This window comes from Denticeps clupeoides, chromosome 5 (genome assembly GCF_900700375.1).
Source record: "Denticeps clupeoides chromosome 5, fDenClu1.1, whole genome shotgun sequence".
Taxonomy (NCBI): domain Eukaryota; kingdom Metazoa; phylum Chordata; class Actinopteri; order Clupeiformes; family Denticipitidae; genus Denticeps; species Denticeps clupeoides.
Window position 1 is genome coordinate 16,852,788 of NC_041711.1, and position 14,680 is coordinate 16,867,467.

The following is a 14,680-nucleotide window of genomic DNA, read 5'->3' on the forward strand; positions in this document are numbered from 1 at the left end:
TCTTGTCTGAGAATTCCCTATAAGCCAATACAGTGCAAATGCTATGATAAATGTTATGCACAATTATCCAGGTAATGGTTTAGATACATATCATTCCATGCAGCCTCTCCTGAAAAGCAAGGTTCTGAATAAAATAGGACCTTTGCAACTTCCTTGGTACCCAGTCATTCTGATAAGCTGATGAGAGAGAGAGCACCATTCACAGAGAAATATATGGCTGATAAATATTCATCCCGGGAAATGGGTCAGTCAGGAAATGAAATTGGGGATTACCTCTTCTGTAGAATATTTCTCATATTTTGCATTGGGGAAAGGTGAAGCATTAAAATGTGGTCTCATGTGGTGCAAGTCAATGCAATATTGCCCTGTAGCGTTTAAAAAATAAAGAGCTTGAGAGGCCATCCAAAAGTGACCATAGTGTCCAGATTCTGGCTGCATTTGACTGCAATAATAATAAAAAAAACATATGTAAAAACTCTTCAATGTTAGAATTACAGAATTAGAAAAACAAATAAACCGACATTACCAAAAACATAAGAATATCTTGTAACTGATCATTTTTAGCCACAATATTTAAAACATGTACACATGAAGTAAATGACATTGCTCCAGTTATGATAATACCTGTCAGGGGTGAAATTTGGTCTTGACTACGACAAAGCACCAGACTCATTGGTACGGCAGAGAGTGGTCATATTCAACCATAGTGACAACTCTTGAAGGTGGTTTACTAAAAAATAGAGTAAGTGGGTAAGTCTCAGGATCTAATGATCAGCAATATTATGATGCAAGGCCTTGTGAGTCCCATCATGCCCTGATTTTTAGCTATCAAAAATGGTCCAGTGAAGGACATTTGGTATACCAGCAACATGGTTTTATGGGCCAAGACTCAGTGATATTTGTTCATCAAAGACCTGTTCATCTTATGTTATTACACTGAAGAACAACTGTAGCACAAACATGATAAAACAATTAACTTGCTGACACAAGAGCACCACACATGAATTTTCATTCACTCATGGATTCAATCTTGTTTTTCAACGATGCACCCTTCCACAGTAACGGTTTCAGGAATGTCTCTAGACAGTAGATCTGTTGGATGCTCTGGAAGGACTAAACTGTGAAGGACTTTTAAAACAATGTTCTGGAAACCCAACATAAAATCATCAGAGGTCCTGTGCTAGCCAGAATGGGCAAAAGCATTGGGACACACCTCTTCATTATTGAAATCAGGCATTTTAACCATAATCATTGCAACAGGTGTAACTGACCGATTTTCAAAGAGAATAGGTTGTTGTGAAGAGTTCAGGGACACCAAGCATTGTATTATATAGGATGCCATATTCTTTCAATGCTTAACTGTAAATAGTACTATTGGTAAGTGGAAGCTTTCAAAAGTGGAGGGTCCATAGAAAAATGGTTCCAAACATCCACTGGCATCAAGCTAAGCTTCATGGAATGAAGTTCCATAGCAGAGCGGCTGGACACAAGCCTCACATCACCAAATTTTGGTTGGAATGGTGTTAAGCACACTGTGAATTCAGTGGAGTGCCAGATTGGCAACCAGATTGGAGAGTCTAGTTTTGGTGCATGCCAGGAGAATGTTACCTGCCTGATTACATTGTGCCAACTCTGAGGTTTGGTGGAAGAGAGATGATGGTGTTTGGCTGTTTCTCAGGGTTTGGGCTCAACCCATTACTACCAGAGAAGGGCAATCTTAATGCTTCAGGAAACAGGATATTTCTCAGAAAAGAATTCCCACTTTATTATAATGAACAAGCTCTGTTTAAAATTAGGCAAGATCAAAAAATATATTTTCCTTCAGTAGGGACTCCTTACAAGTTGGAATAATCACAAGGGAACAGTCACAGGGCCTTGTCCTATTCTTTCTTTGCAGATATGTATTGGTTCTGCTGATATATTGGCTACATAAAAAGAATGTGGTTATGAAATAAACATTAATATTTAAGTAGCTGGATGTAAAACCAAATACTGTTCTATGGCCTTAATAAAAATTATATGGCTTAATTAGAAGCCTACGTGAGCTACTGTATTTAGTTAAAAATAAATATAATATTAATATGCTACATGTTCCTTTAACTATTTTCTAAGTGAAACTAGGTATTTTATGATTTCTAGGGTGGAAAGTTGTAGTTGCTGCCGAGTGCTGGCAATATGTGTTTTTAGGAATGTGGCTGTGTGTGGGGGTGTTAACCTCAGTGTTCAGTGATTGCACAAACATTTCAGTCCAGCTCACAAAGCCACAAAGTGACATGCTGGAGTGACCCTGAGCCCATGCAGGCATCAATCATCTTTTGAATGGTTAGTTATCATGCTGAAACCAGTTGCTCATAAAGCCCCACTGAGTCATGTACCCTGGAAATGTAATTTTAACATTTGCACTACATTACCCTAAGAAAGTTACATTAAAGGTCCCCTCAGATGAAAAAACTTGTATATAGGTCTTAGTGTTCCCATAACACTATATATGAAGTCTCTTTTCGAAAACCAGCCTCTTTTAGCCAGTCACACAATGAGATATCCCAATTGTAAGGTTCCCGGCAGGACCAGGCCTGTCCCAGCAGGGGACATCCTGACACCTCAGAAAAACCACGAGAACCAGGAAACGTAATCGATCCCACAGACTATTCTCTACCAAATGGTCACAAGATCAAAGATTGACCCCCACGGACAATTATTACCAAATGGTCACGAGAACGGGTGGATGAGATCTCTCCCACAGATTCATCATCCTGAGGATGGCGGGAAAGCCCCTCTCACCTCTGGGGGAAGCAGAAAGGTTCCTTGAGTGTTTAACTTGAGTACAATATATATATGGAGGTATCATGACAATACATGCGTGTTTAGATTGATTTTCATTGGCTCAATGTCCCCTGTCACATAAATTAAACAGATATAAGATACAACAAATATGTTATTACTAAAACCAAATCATAAACAACATCAAAGATCTCCAACACTTGAGGGGGTCGTATAGTGACCCCCCCAAAGTGACCCAGATCGAGGATACAAAAGGGAAGGTGACATGCCGTTCTAGGAGTTACTGCATTCAGGTTCTCCCACACATGCGATGGTTTTAAGAGCTCTGCTACCTGTTCTTTAATCCAGCGCTGTGTGTAACATCTGTTGGGTATGTTGGATTGATTTTCATTCTATCATTCTATTTTGTTTTGGACAATTAAGGAACTGCATTTACTATATCTGTAGAACTGTGAAGATTATGTGTCATAATAAATGTAACTATTGATATCCTTAATCTCCAGTCTTGTTATAGAATATTCTGTCAACTAAAGTTGTTGGTCATAGGGGGAACTTTCTGATCGTATGGCAACACGCCAGATTTATGTATGTTTAAAGAACTTCTTGATCCTATAGCACGTAAGTAGGTATTTTATGTGAACCGTAGAGAGTTCCTTTTCTCCTACCCCTGGTGTGATCAGCCTGTCAGTCGGTGCAAATCCGCATGGTAGAAAGTTATTTTATTAATTATACTTGATCTATTAACTGGCCACTGTTTTGCTGATCAAGATTCGTTAAGTCAATGCAAATTTGCAGAGTCTTTAGTTCTCCCTGACTTTATAAATTATTCAGTCCCTATTGTCCTCTTCATTCCAACTACCCATCTAAAGTGAATAGTCTTGGTAGTTATATTGGAGTCAGATTATACAGATCTAAGACTATTTATCCGGTTGATAAATAAATTAGTTTTGTAGATTCGTTATTTTATTTTGCGTCATAAAACGTCATACACGTTAAACCCTTCACCGTCGTATCAGGTTCCGTTATTGGGCTGATAGGCGGGTTTTACAGTTGGTGATCCCGACGTGATCTTGCTGCCTCGCAAGAACGTGACGTGTTTTTGACACATCCAACACCTGGAACTACGAAGCAGAGTGACCAGTTTCCGGACTGACTGTAAACATCGCGAGACATGAGGTTTGAAATCCTTCTCTGCCTACTGCAATTCTGGTGAGTACGTCGTTTTTATTTATCAGCGTTTAAGTGAAAGAAAAATACACCACATATATACACATTTATAGAACGGGTCGACATACCCAGTGACAGACCAGAGACCGTAGAAATCTGGTAGTAATTAAACCTTTAGACACCAAAACATGACTAGCCAGACACAGCATTACACGGACCCAACTGCAGAGGTGATGAACGCGCTTGGCCAATATTTAAAGACCACCCTACTACTGCTTAACAAAAAGGGCCTAGATGTTAATGCCAGTAATGACCAGCTTCTAGACTGGTATGAAGCATGCGGACGTACATTATTATCAAAACGTAAATTCCGTAAAATCCCCGCCGCCCTTGTTTATTTAATTCATTTGAATGACATAAGAACTCAGGCCGAACGCGATCGAACTGTTGCCCGTTTTAGAGAAATAGGAGAAAGCCGCGACCAGGAGCTGACGAGCCTTAAAGCTCAGGTAGATGCGATCGCTTACGATAAACAAAGGTGGGCGCGGGACATGGAAGAAACACAGAGACACATAGCCACGCTCCAGGTTAAACTGGAACGCGCTCAGGAATACTCGACCGCTCTAGAAGACTGTTGTAGTAACGTGGGAATCCCTATTGCTGCTATTCGACAGGCCAACTCCGATGCACCTGAGTCATATGACTCTAGTGAGGACGAAGAATGTTTCATGGCAAATAACGAGTCCGAGGAGTTATTGCCTTTAGAGGAGGCTCGCAGTCGACCTCCCACAGTAACACGTTCCTTAACAACACGTTGCACAAATGTGCATAAACCATCCAAAAATGAATCATACTGTCCAAACCGACCGACCAAATCTAAACACAGCCCTGTGATAACCCGATCAAAGTCAAGTTCAGCACAACACAAACCAGCAAATGTTGCAGTATTAAAAACCATGACAAATGCTGAAGATGCTGTAACTACCGTAAGCCGCCCTTTAACTTGCGATGAAGCAGCTAGACACAAAGAAGCTGTGGGGATGATGCCTAGAAGGGGACCATTCCAACCATATTGGGACAACTTAATGCTGCAAGCCAGCGTCTATAAATTGGAATTAAGAGACGTGTGGCAAGTAATTCTACTCACTATCCCTTCTGAGATAAGACCTAAAATGTCTGAAGGACTAAGATCAGGATCCATTCTCGTTAAGGAGGATGATGAAACAGATACAGCTGTATATGAACGCTTACGGAAAGCGGTGCTGGAAGTAAGAGGTCCAACACCTACATCATGGGACAAAATTCTCGAAGTTAAGCAAACATCCAATGAATCATTCGAGACATACGCTGAACGCATGTGGGTCTCATTTCAGGAATACTCTGGCCATGAACAAGTAGACCGCGATAATGAAACACTGCTGCAATTTTAAAAAATAATGCCGGACCTCACGTTCAACAAGCTCTTGACCACGGCGTCAACCCACCACAGAACACATACTGGTCTCTGATTGAATGGGCATCTAAAATAGAATGCAGAGCAAGAAATAAGTCTCAGACCATCGCTGCAACACAGTGGGTAGCAGAAGGTCAGGGGTCACGGGACCCCGCATGTGTCCACTGTCAACAGAATACACACCCGTCCCATAAGTGCTGGAAGCTTAGAAACAGACGCATTAACTCCCGGCGTCCCAACTCAGGCCATAATGACGGTTGGATATTAAAACAAATACAGCGGTTATTTGACGAAAGACATAACGTTGCAGAAGAACGCAGAACACGTGATGACCTCTTACAGCACGTAGCAGCCCTAACCCGCCCCCATACCACATCCCAATAGGGATGCGCGGCCTCCACAACGATCGGGAACATTATATCCAGCGGAAACCGTATCAAAATACGAGCAAGTCTTGGAGGCCGACTAGTCGATGTACTCGTTGATACTGGTGCTGCATGCTCCTGCACTAACATCAAGTTACCCCTCACTGATCAAACAATCCAAATTAAGGGAATAGGAGACACACTCATGACTGCAACCCAAACAGAGCTAGTAACACTCGACCTTGGCATAGCTGTGGTAAACACACGGTTTTGGTATTTACCAGACAACAGTGAGGGAACTGTGTTGGGTATGGACATTATGCAAAAACATGGTTTTGTGATTCGATGTTTAGAAAAACAGATTGAAATAAAATTGAATAAAACTGCGAAACCTCGGCTAGCACAAACCACTGAGTGCGTCATGTCCATGTCCATCACAGATCCTTGCCAGGGTATATATGAGAAACACAGCAACATATGGGCCACTCATGAGCATGATTGCGGAAATGTGAATTTTGAGGTAGCCATTAAGGGCAACCCACCTCCACCCCAGAAACAGTACCGCATTAAACCGGAAGCGGAAGCTGCAGTGCACGAAATTGTACAAGAACTTGAGGTGAGAGGAATCATTCGTCGATGCAGTTCTACCACTAATTCTCCGTGTCTACCCGTACCGAAACCAAATGGGAAGTGGCGACTATGCATTGACTACCAACGGCTAAATAAAGTATTACCCAAGGTGACACCAATCGTAGCGAACCCATCCACACTCCTTTCCCAAATACCTGCTGAAGCATGTTGGTTCACGGTACTAGACATTAAAAATGGATTTTGGTCACTCCGGGTTAAACCGGAGGACCAGTGGAAATTGGCCTTCACGGTAAAACATATCCAATACACTTGGACGCGCATGCCCCAGGGTCTCCACAACAGCCCTGCGATCTTTCACCGAGCTGTGGCCGATGTCCTCAAACCCTTCTTGGATACAGGCAATGTGATCCACTACGTGGATGACATTTTAATTGCCACAGGGGGGTCCATTGATGAGCATCTGCAACAACTCGACTGCGTAATTCAGACATTAGGAGATGCTGGATTTAAACTAAACAAAGATAAGGCACAAATCGCACAAAAAAAGGTTCAATATCTCGGATACACTTTAACACAAAATCACCGCTCATTAACTGAGAATAGGCGAAAATGCATTGCTGAACTGCCTCGTCCACACACATTGAATGCACTTCAGAAAGTTCTGGGCACCGCCAACTATTTACGAGAATTCATCCCTAATTTTGCAGGAACAGCCAGGTCTCTATACACCTTACTCAAAGGAAACAAAAAACCAAATGATGTTTTAAACTGGACAGAGGAACACGAACAAGCCTTTACCGATTTAAAACAACGTTTATGCTCAGCCCCAGCGTTAAAGCTGCCCGACCCGTCAAAGTCATTCCACATACAGGCCGATATACATGACAATGTTGTTTGTGGTGTTTTAGCTCAGGAGCACGGAGGTTCATTACTGCCAGTAGCATACTACAGTAGGAAAAAGTCCCCAGTCGAACAAGGATTTGATTCGTGTACACAGCATGTTTTGGCAATGCATTGGATGCTAGCAATCACAGAACCTATTGTAGGATTCCAACCGATTGTCTTTCACACATTGCACACACCTGTACAGATGCTGCTACAAGGTCGAATTAAAGGCGTATCCTCACAGAGGATGGCACGATGGCTGGCAGACATTCAATCACGTGACATCACAACGACACATCAGCGCATACTACCACATTTACTTGGGGACATTGAGGGTCAGCCGCACACATGTGAGCTGGATCCGGAAATAGAAAGTCCGGTACGAGACCGCGAACTTTCAAACCAGACACGAGTATACATTGACGGCTCCCGTTTTGGGGAAGATGGAAAATTTTACACTGGCTGTGCGATCTGGACCCCTCAATGCCCCAACATAAACACGACCCAGAAATCATTATTCAAATTGCCACCCAACATGTCCGCACAGGAGGCAGAGCTCATAGCTCTACTTGAAGCACTGAAAGCACACCCTGAGCCATTATGCATATACACAGACAGTCGATACGCTTTTGGTACAGTACATGATTACATGACCCAATGGCAGCTCCGCAACTTCCTCACCTCTGCAGGCACTCCAATCAAACATGCCCAAACTATACAGATGATTTGGAAATTAATTAATACCCGTGCACATTCCATATCTGTCATCAAAGTACGTGCACACATAACAAAAAACCCTGACATACATGAACAAAACAACAATATTGCCGACAAACTAGCCAAAACTGCAGCAAAGACTGGCGATGAGTGGCACAGAGACATGACAGACGCTCCTGCTGTAAGCGTGATCCAGGTTCAACCCATTGATTTAAAACAATATCAGAAAGATCTATGGACTTCCGATGGAGAACTTATGTCACACTTACAGCAGGACCAACTAGTCGCCATCCAGGATGGAATCATCCTTAGAGAACAAAAATATGTTGTTCCTGAGGCCCTTCAAAAACCCATTATCAAGATGTACCATGAATATGCCCACACATCTGCAGAAAAAACGGTACAACTTATTAATAGGTATTTTTGGTGGACACAGATGACATCCGATGTCATGAGCTGGTGTGATTCATGTCTGGTGTGTGCAGCAGTAAATCAAGGAAAAACAGGTCGCACTAACCTCCGTAGACCTGCCCAACCAAAGGGACCCTGGGAATCTCTCCAAGTAGACTTCATTGGTCCGCTCCCAAGTGCCAAGGGGGGATACCGATATTGTCTCATAATCATCGATAAATTCTCAAAGTGGGTTGAAGCAATTCCTACTCGCAATAATTCAGCAAATACTGTGGCACGAGTGTTTGCGAACCAAATCATCCCACTCTGGGGAACACCTATTCAAATTGAATCTGACCAAGGAACCCATTTCACTGGACAGGTAATGAAAGACCTATGCAAGATGTTATGCATAAAACAGAAATTTCATATACCATACCGACCACAAAGCTCTGGGATGGTGGAACGAGTAAATCGCACCATCAAGGAAAGCATAACAAAACAAATCATACAGAAAAATAACAAGTGGACCGATGCACTGCCCACAGTTTTAAGCGTACTACGGGCATCACCATCTAAAGCCACTGGCATCAGCCCATTTGAACTGATGACAGGCCGAGTCATGAAACTTCCCATTGACCCAACAATCTCCCCAACAGAACTGGCACATCTTGTGGTCTCAAAACAACAGACTGTTTTGCTCCAGTTGCAGGAACGTTTAAAAGTGCTACATTCTCATGCAACATTGAAACAACAACAATCTGATCTGACCAATGATGCTCAGTTTAATCCTACCTCTGAAGTCACATTTGCAGAAGGGGATTTAATCATGGTACGCGTTTTTGTAAAACAAAACGTTTTTGCTCCTAGGTGGCATGGTCCTTACGAGATTAAAGCTGTGTGTAACAGCTGTGTGGCCATCAGTATCCGAAGGAAGTTAAAGTGGTACCATATGACCCAGTGCAAACGATTCAGAGGGCAAACGGGAACATAATCCTTTCTATCTCCTCTTCAGGAAAACCACTGCCATCCCATGGACCCCGGATACGCGGAAGGTTTCTGAATCCACATGCATCAAGCTAGGACAGCGAGTCCAGCTCATACACAACTTAGACTGTGGGAGATGGGTATGGAAACTTTTTAAGGGGTCAGACACACCTCACATCACAATTTTACCTAGGGTATCAGTTTCATGGCCCCCCGGTGTAGCACCGGAACCAAATTGCACACGCAAAATATGTTGTAAGACAGGATCCACCCATCTCCCGACATCCAGAATAATAGGACACACACTTAATAATCCCACACAATTTCGAAATACAACTGCCTGGTATAGGCTTAAGGCAATAGCAGACTCAAATATCGGTAGTATGCACATAATGCACCACCAAGATAATAATGGACGAGATCCAAAAAAATGCTATAACATCAAGGATCTTGAACCTGCATCGTATCGATGCAGACACACAGAACCACACAACCACACACACATAGGGTATACAGAACTGCTATTTAACTTAACTTCCCCTACAACTGAAGACAATAGACCGAGAGCTTTTGTTTGGACCAGTCGGAGAGAAGGAACCTACTGTGTAGGAAAATGCAAATCCAACCTCAATACATTTACTAACCCTCAAAATTGCTCATGGACATCAAATTATTGCATAACTCTCACCACTTGTGGCTATCGCAAACCCTCACAATGTCCCAAGTTACATCCCATCCCTCCAGGCGGACTCATCAGAGGGAATATTAATAAGACACTACTACATGATGTAAATCTTGTCATGACACATGTCAGTTACAACATATCTAACATCTTATCTGCATATGTAACTCATTGTGATGACGATGATAAAACCTACACATGGTTGCAGACACGTATCGATGATCTAGTTTCTGATTACAAAAGTAGATTGGCTGTTCAAACACCACCCACACGAAACAAACGGGATCTATTCAGTGAAGTCACTGGTCTTTTTGGCTCAGTGAACTCCATTAAAAATACATACAAAATCACTGGACAATCTCAGTATCTTGCATGGCTGACAAACCAAATCGCTACAGGATTCCAACACATCACGAATAGCAACGAAAACATAATTAAAGCAGTTAAATCAGAGGCCCAAACACTTTTGACCATTAGCCGCTCACTTTTTAATCAAACTAAAACAATTGAACGTGACTTGGCATGCAGAACATATGCCCAAGATTTATTCACAACAGCCAGACAAGAAATATTGGACCTTCGACTCCGAAAAACTCCCAGACATGCCTTAAATGATTTAATCAACATCCTAGATTTGCATAGGTGGTTTACATCTGACAAAATGAAGATTATTAATTATTCTGAACTGTTGTCTACACTTATGCTATATACTGGAAAAGAATGTATTGGATGCATAGGATTTTTTGTTACCTTCCCTTTGATACATCCTGACCAAGTATATCCAAATTCGACCACCATTCGTTCAATTGGCACCGTAGTCAAAGACCAGGTGATAAAATGGGACCAACTCATGGGGTACATGACATCCAAAGGAACCGAGATCTTATTTACCACACGCACGTGTTGTCATGAGACATCCAGTTATGTAATTTGTGTTTGTAACACTTTGCAGCCATTCGCATATAATGATACTAGACTCATCAGTGTACAGTCATTACATGGTTACTCAGATGCTGTCCAAGTATCTCACACGCAATGGTGTGTCGTCAGCGAAATGACTTCCTTCTCATATGGAGGTCTAACGTGTCCTACCAACCACACCTTCTGCCTTGAGATATCTGAGGATTTCTCCATGGGACAGCTAAACATTCTTGGCAGAACAGCACTGGAGGTTGATGTGTCACCCTGGTGGGATGACACATTCTACGAGCAAGGAATCCACGCCCTGGCAGAGACAATGAACTTGGTGCAACAGACAATTCAGGAAACTGAATACCACCTCAATCAGGCACAGGTGGAAGTCAACATGGCCAAGAAGACGACCAGAATCTTGTCAAGCTCCTCCACTCGTTCGGCAAAGGATGCCTACACATGGTGGGACTGGGTGTTTCGTGGATGTGTCATCAGCAGTGCATTAATTTTCACCTTCTCACTGGTACAGTGCTGTTACTTTCACAGTGTACTCAGGACCCTACACTCAACAACCAGGGCAGCCTTTATTCTTAACCCCCTACAGCTACCTACATCTCAAAGACCCTGAGAAGAGACGCTAACCCTGCCAGACCACCACGGTGACCCCTTGTGGACTATGCTTCAATTGCCCCACGGGGTCAAGGGGGGAATTGTAAGGTTCCCGGCAGGACCAGGCCTGTCCCAGCAGGGGACATCCTGACACCTCAGAAAAACCACGAGAACCAGGAAACGTAATCGATCCCACAGACTATTCTCTACCAAATGGTCACAAGATCAAAGATTGACCCCCACGGACAATTATTACCAAATGGTCACGAGAACGGGTGGATGAGATCTCTCCCACAGATTCATCATCCTGAGGATGGCGGGAAAGCCCCTCTCACCTCTGGGGGAAGCAGAAAGGTTCCTTGAGTGTTTAACTTGAGTACAATATATATATGGAGGTATCATGACAATACATGCGTGTTTAGATTGATTTTCATTGGCTCAATGTCCCCTGTCACATAAATTAAACAGATATAAGATACAACAAATATGTTATTACTAAAACCAAATCATAAACAACATCAAAGATCTCCAACACTTGAGGGGGTCGTATAGTGACCCCCCCAAAGTGACCCAGATCGAGGATACAAAAGGGAAGGTGACATGCCGTTCTAGGAGTTACTGCATTCAGGTTCTCCCACACATGCGATGGTTTTAAGAGCTCTGCTACCTGTTCTTTAATCCAGCGCTGTGTGTAACATCTGTTGGGTATGTTGGATTGATTTTCATTCTATCATTCTATTTTGTTTTGGACAATTAAGGAACTGCATTTACTATATCTGTAGAACTGTGAAGATTATGTGTCATAATAAATGTAACTATTGATATCCTTAATCTCCAGTCTTGTTATAGAATATTCTGTCAACTAAAGTTGTTGGTCATAGGGGGAACTTTCTGATCGTATGGCAACACGCCAGATTTATGTATGTTTAAAGAACTTCTTGATCCTATAGCACGTAAGTAGGTATTTTATGTGAACCGTAGAGAGTTCCTTTTCTCCTACCCCTGGTGTGATCAGCCTGTCAGTCGGTGCAAATCCGCATGGTAGAAAGTTATTTTATTAATTATACTTGATCTATTAACTGGCCACTGTTTTGCTGATCAAGATTCGTTAAGTCAATGCAAATTTGCAGAGTCTTTAGTTCTCCCTGACTTTATAAATTATTCAGTCCCTATTGTCCTCTTCATTCCAACTACCCATCTAAAGTGAATAGTCTTGGTAGTTATATTGGAGTCAGATTATACAGATCTAAGACTATTTATCCGGTTGATAAATAAATTAGTTTTGTAGATTCGTTATTTTATTTTGCGTCATAAAACGTCATACACGTTAAACCCTTCACCGTCGTATCAGGTTCCGTTATTGGGCTGATAGGCGGGTTTTACACCAGTACGCACTGTTTCAGTGTGTGTGGCTTTAAATGCAAATGAGGAGGAGAGAGGGGCGGGACAATGAGGAGAGTGGCCTTTAGAAGTAAGCGGGTATTTGCAGAAATGATGTCAACAACACTATTCACCAACCACAATGTTTGGCGCAAACATTAAGTCATGTCAGCGTTTTTCCAGAAACAAATGATATTAACCTACCCTTCTCCAGAGTCTCTTGTGATAGAACTAAAAAAATAGTTGTGCTTATTTTTACAACCACTGAGCAACTGCAATGCTTTGCATGTTTTCAAGGCATGACGGTAGGTGGAGTTCCTTTTTAGTGGAGGTGAGGAAAATTTATTGGGTGGACAAAGCATGAGAAACAAGAGGTAACCTTTCCCCTTATGACAACATAAGGGGAGACATTCCAGATCCGACTGTCTCTCTGAATGGCGAAGCAGAATGTCCAAAGCACACTTTACACTTATTGCCATTTCTAGCCACTGCAGGACCACAGACAGGCTATGGGAACTCGAATTAATGTTAAATAATATAACAAAATGATATTTCATAGTAAGGGACCTTTAATACCTGAAATAAGGGTTTACTTTGATCCTTTAATTTCATTCCTCGTTCACATAGTTGTCTTCATTTTCACCTATTCCTCATGGCTAGTCAGTTCCTTGAGTCTGAAAAATGTCAAACCTTTCCCAAAAGCAACTGTACGAAATTCAGTTTTGGTCATAATTAATATTCAGCAATGTCAGATTAATGGACTGTTGTTTGCTGAAAACTGAAAAGTGATGAAAACAAGACATAATCCAGACATCATTTAAAAGATAGTGTCCATTGCCGTTCCACATATAGGATATTGCTGGAGATAATGATCTACTGACTCAGTTATTGACCCTGAAAAAACGACAAAGCCTGCAAAAAATGGAAGTACATCTCTCTGAAGAGGGAAATGAAATGGCAGCATATCTGAATACTATCTGTCCAAGGTCTAATACTGTTCATTACATAATGCTGGATGAAAGATCTGAGCCTCCATGTCACTTTCAATGAAACTATCAAAACAGATTAAATGTGATAGACGTCTCTTCCCCTTAATAACTGCTGGCCTCTTCCATGTTAAACTCAAACAGACTTGCCATTTTTCAGAGTCCATTATTATTCACTGATTACTGTGTTCTGCCTTGAACTGTATTTCTGTGAATTTTAAATCCAATAACCAGTAAATGATCCAGTTTTTTCATTGTGCTAAAAATGATGGGTGGCTCTCCTGGACCACATGACCTAGAGAGGTGCGTTTGATTCATTTTATTAACAAAACTTAATGGCCAGAAGCTGCTATAGCTGTTACTGCTTTGTTTCCCACCATAATTAATTCACATGGATGTATAAAGGAGTTGCCTTGGCAGATTATCCAGTCAGATAAGTGATGCTGGACCCAGAGATGATTCTTAGAGATGACAGAGGTTTCATTTCATGAAGTTCATCTTTAGGTCAAATGTTGCCAAGATGGCCAAATTAAAATAATGCAAAGCAAATGTAACAAGCACATTCTAAAATTCACTAAGTGAGGTTAAGTCCTGATAAGTTTAAATTATCCATAAAATTGCATATAATTAACAAAAGATTACACTAAATTCCAATTTACTGTCATTACACAAGTACAAGGGAATGCAATTCTGAAGAGTAGGATATGAGGTGGTGTGACCAGCTGTGGTTATGGAACCAAGATTGCAGCACAACAGTAGCTCGCAACGGCTTCTC

The 14,680-nt window shown here is 41.8% G+C and overlaps 1 protein-coding gene across 2 annotated transcripts; it reads left to right on the forward strand.

Annotated features, from left to right (window-relative positions):
• The first annotated feature begins 3,862 nt into the window (after positions 1-3,862).
• Positions 3,863-12,036, forward strand: LOC114790844 (uncharacterized). 2 transcript variants are annotated; one of them, XM_028981240.1, is made up of 2 exons: positions 3,863-3,990; positions 9,365-12,036. In XM_028981240.1, the coding sequence occupies exons 1-2, from the start codon at positions 3,953-3,955 to the stop codon at positions 11,556-11,558; spliced, it is 2,232 nt and encodes a 743-aa protein (XP_028837073.1). In that variant the 5' UTR covers positions 3,863-3,952; the 3' UTR covers positions 11,559-12,036. The 2 variants fall into 2 exon arrangements, with proteins under 2 accessions (XP_028837073.1, XP_028837074.1); XM_028981241.1 differs by lacking the exon at positions 3,863-3,990 and having other exon boundaries at positions 7,901-12,036.
• Positions 12,037-14,680: the final 2,644 nt, after the last annotated feature.

Coding starts and splice junctions, on each gene's coding strand:
- LOC114790844 (XM_028981240.1), top strand. CDS start 3,953: ATGAGGTTTGAAATCCTTCTCTGCCTACTGCAATTCTG. Junction 3,991..9,364: donor CTCTGCCTACTGCAATTCTG/GTGAGTACGTCG, acceptor TCTCCTCTTCAG/GAAAACCACTGCCATCCCAT.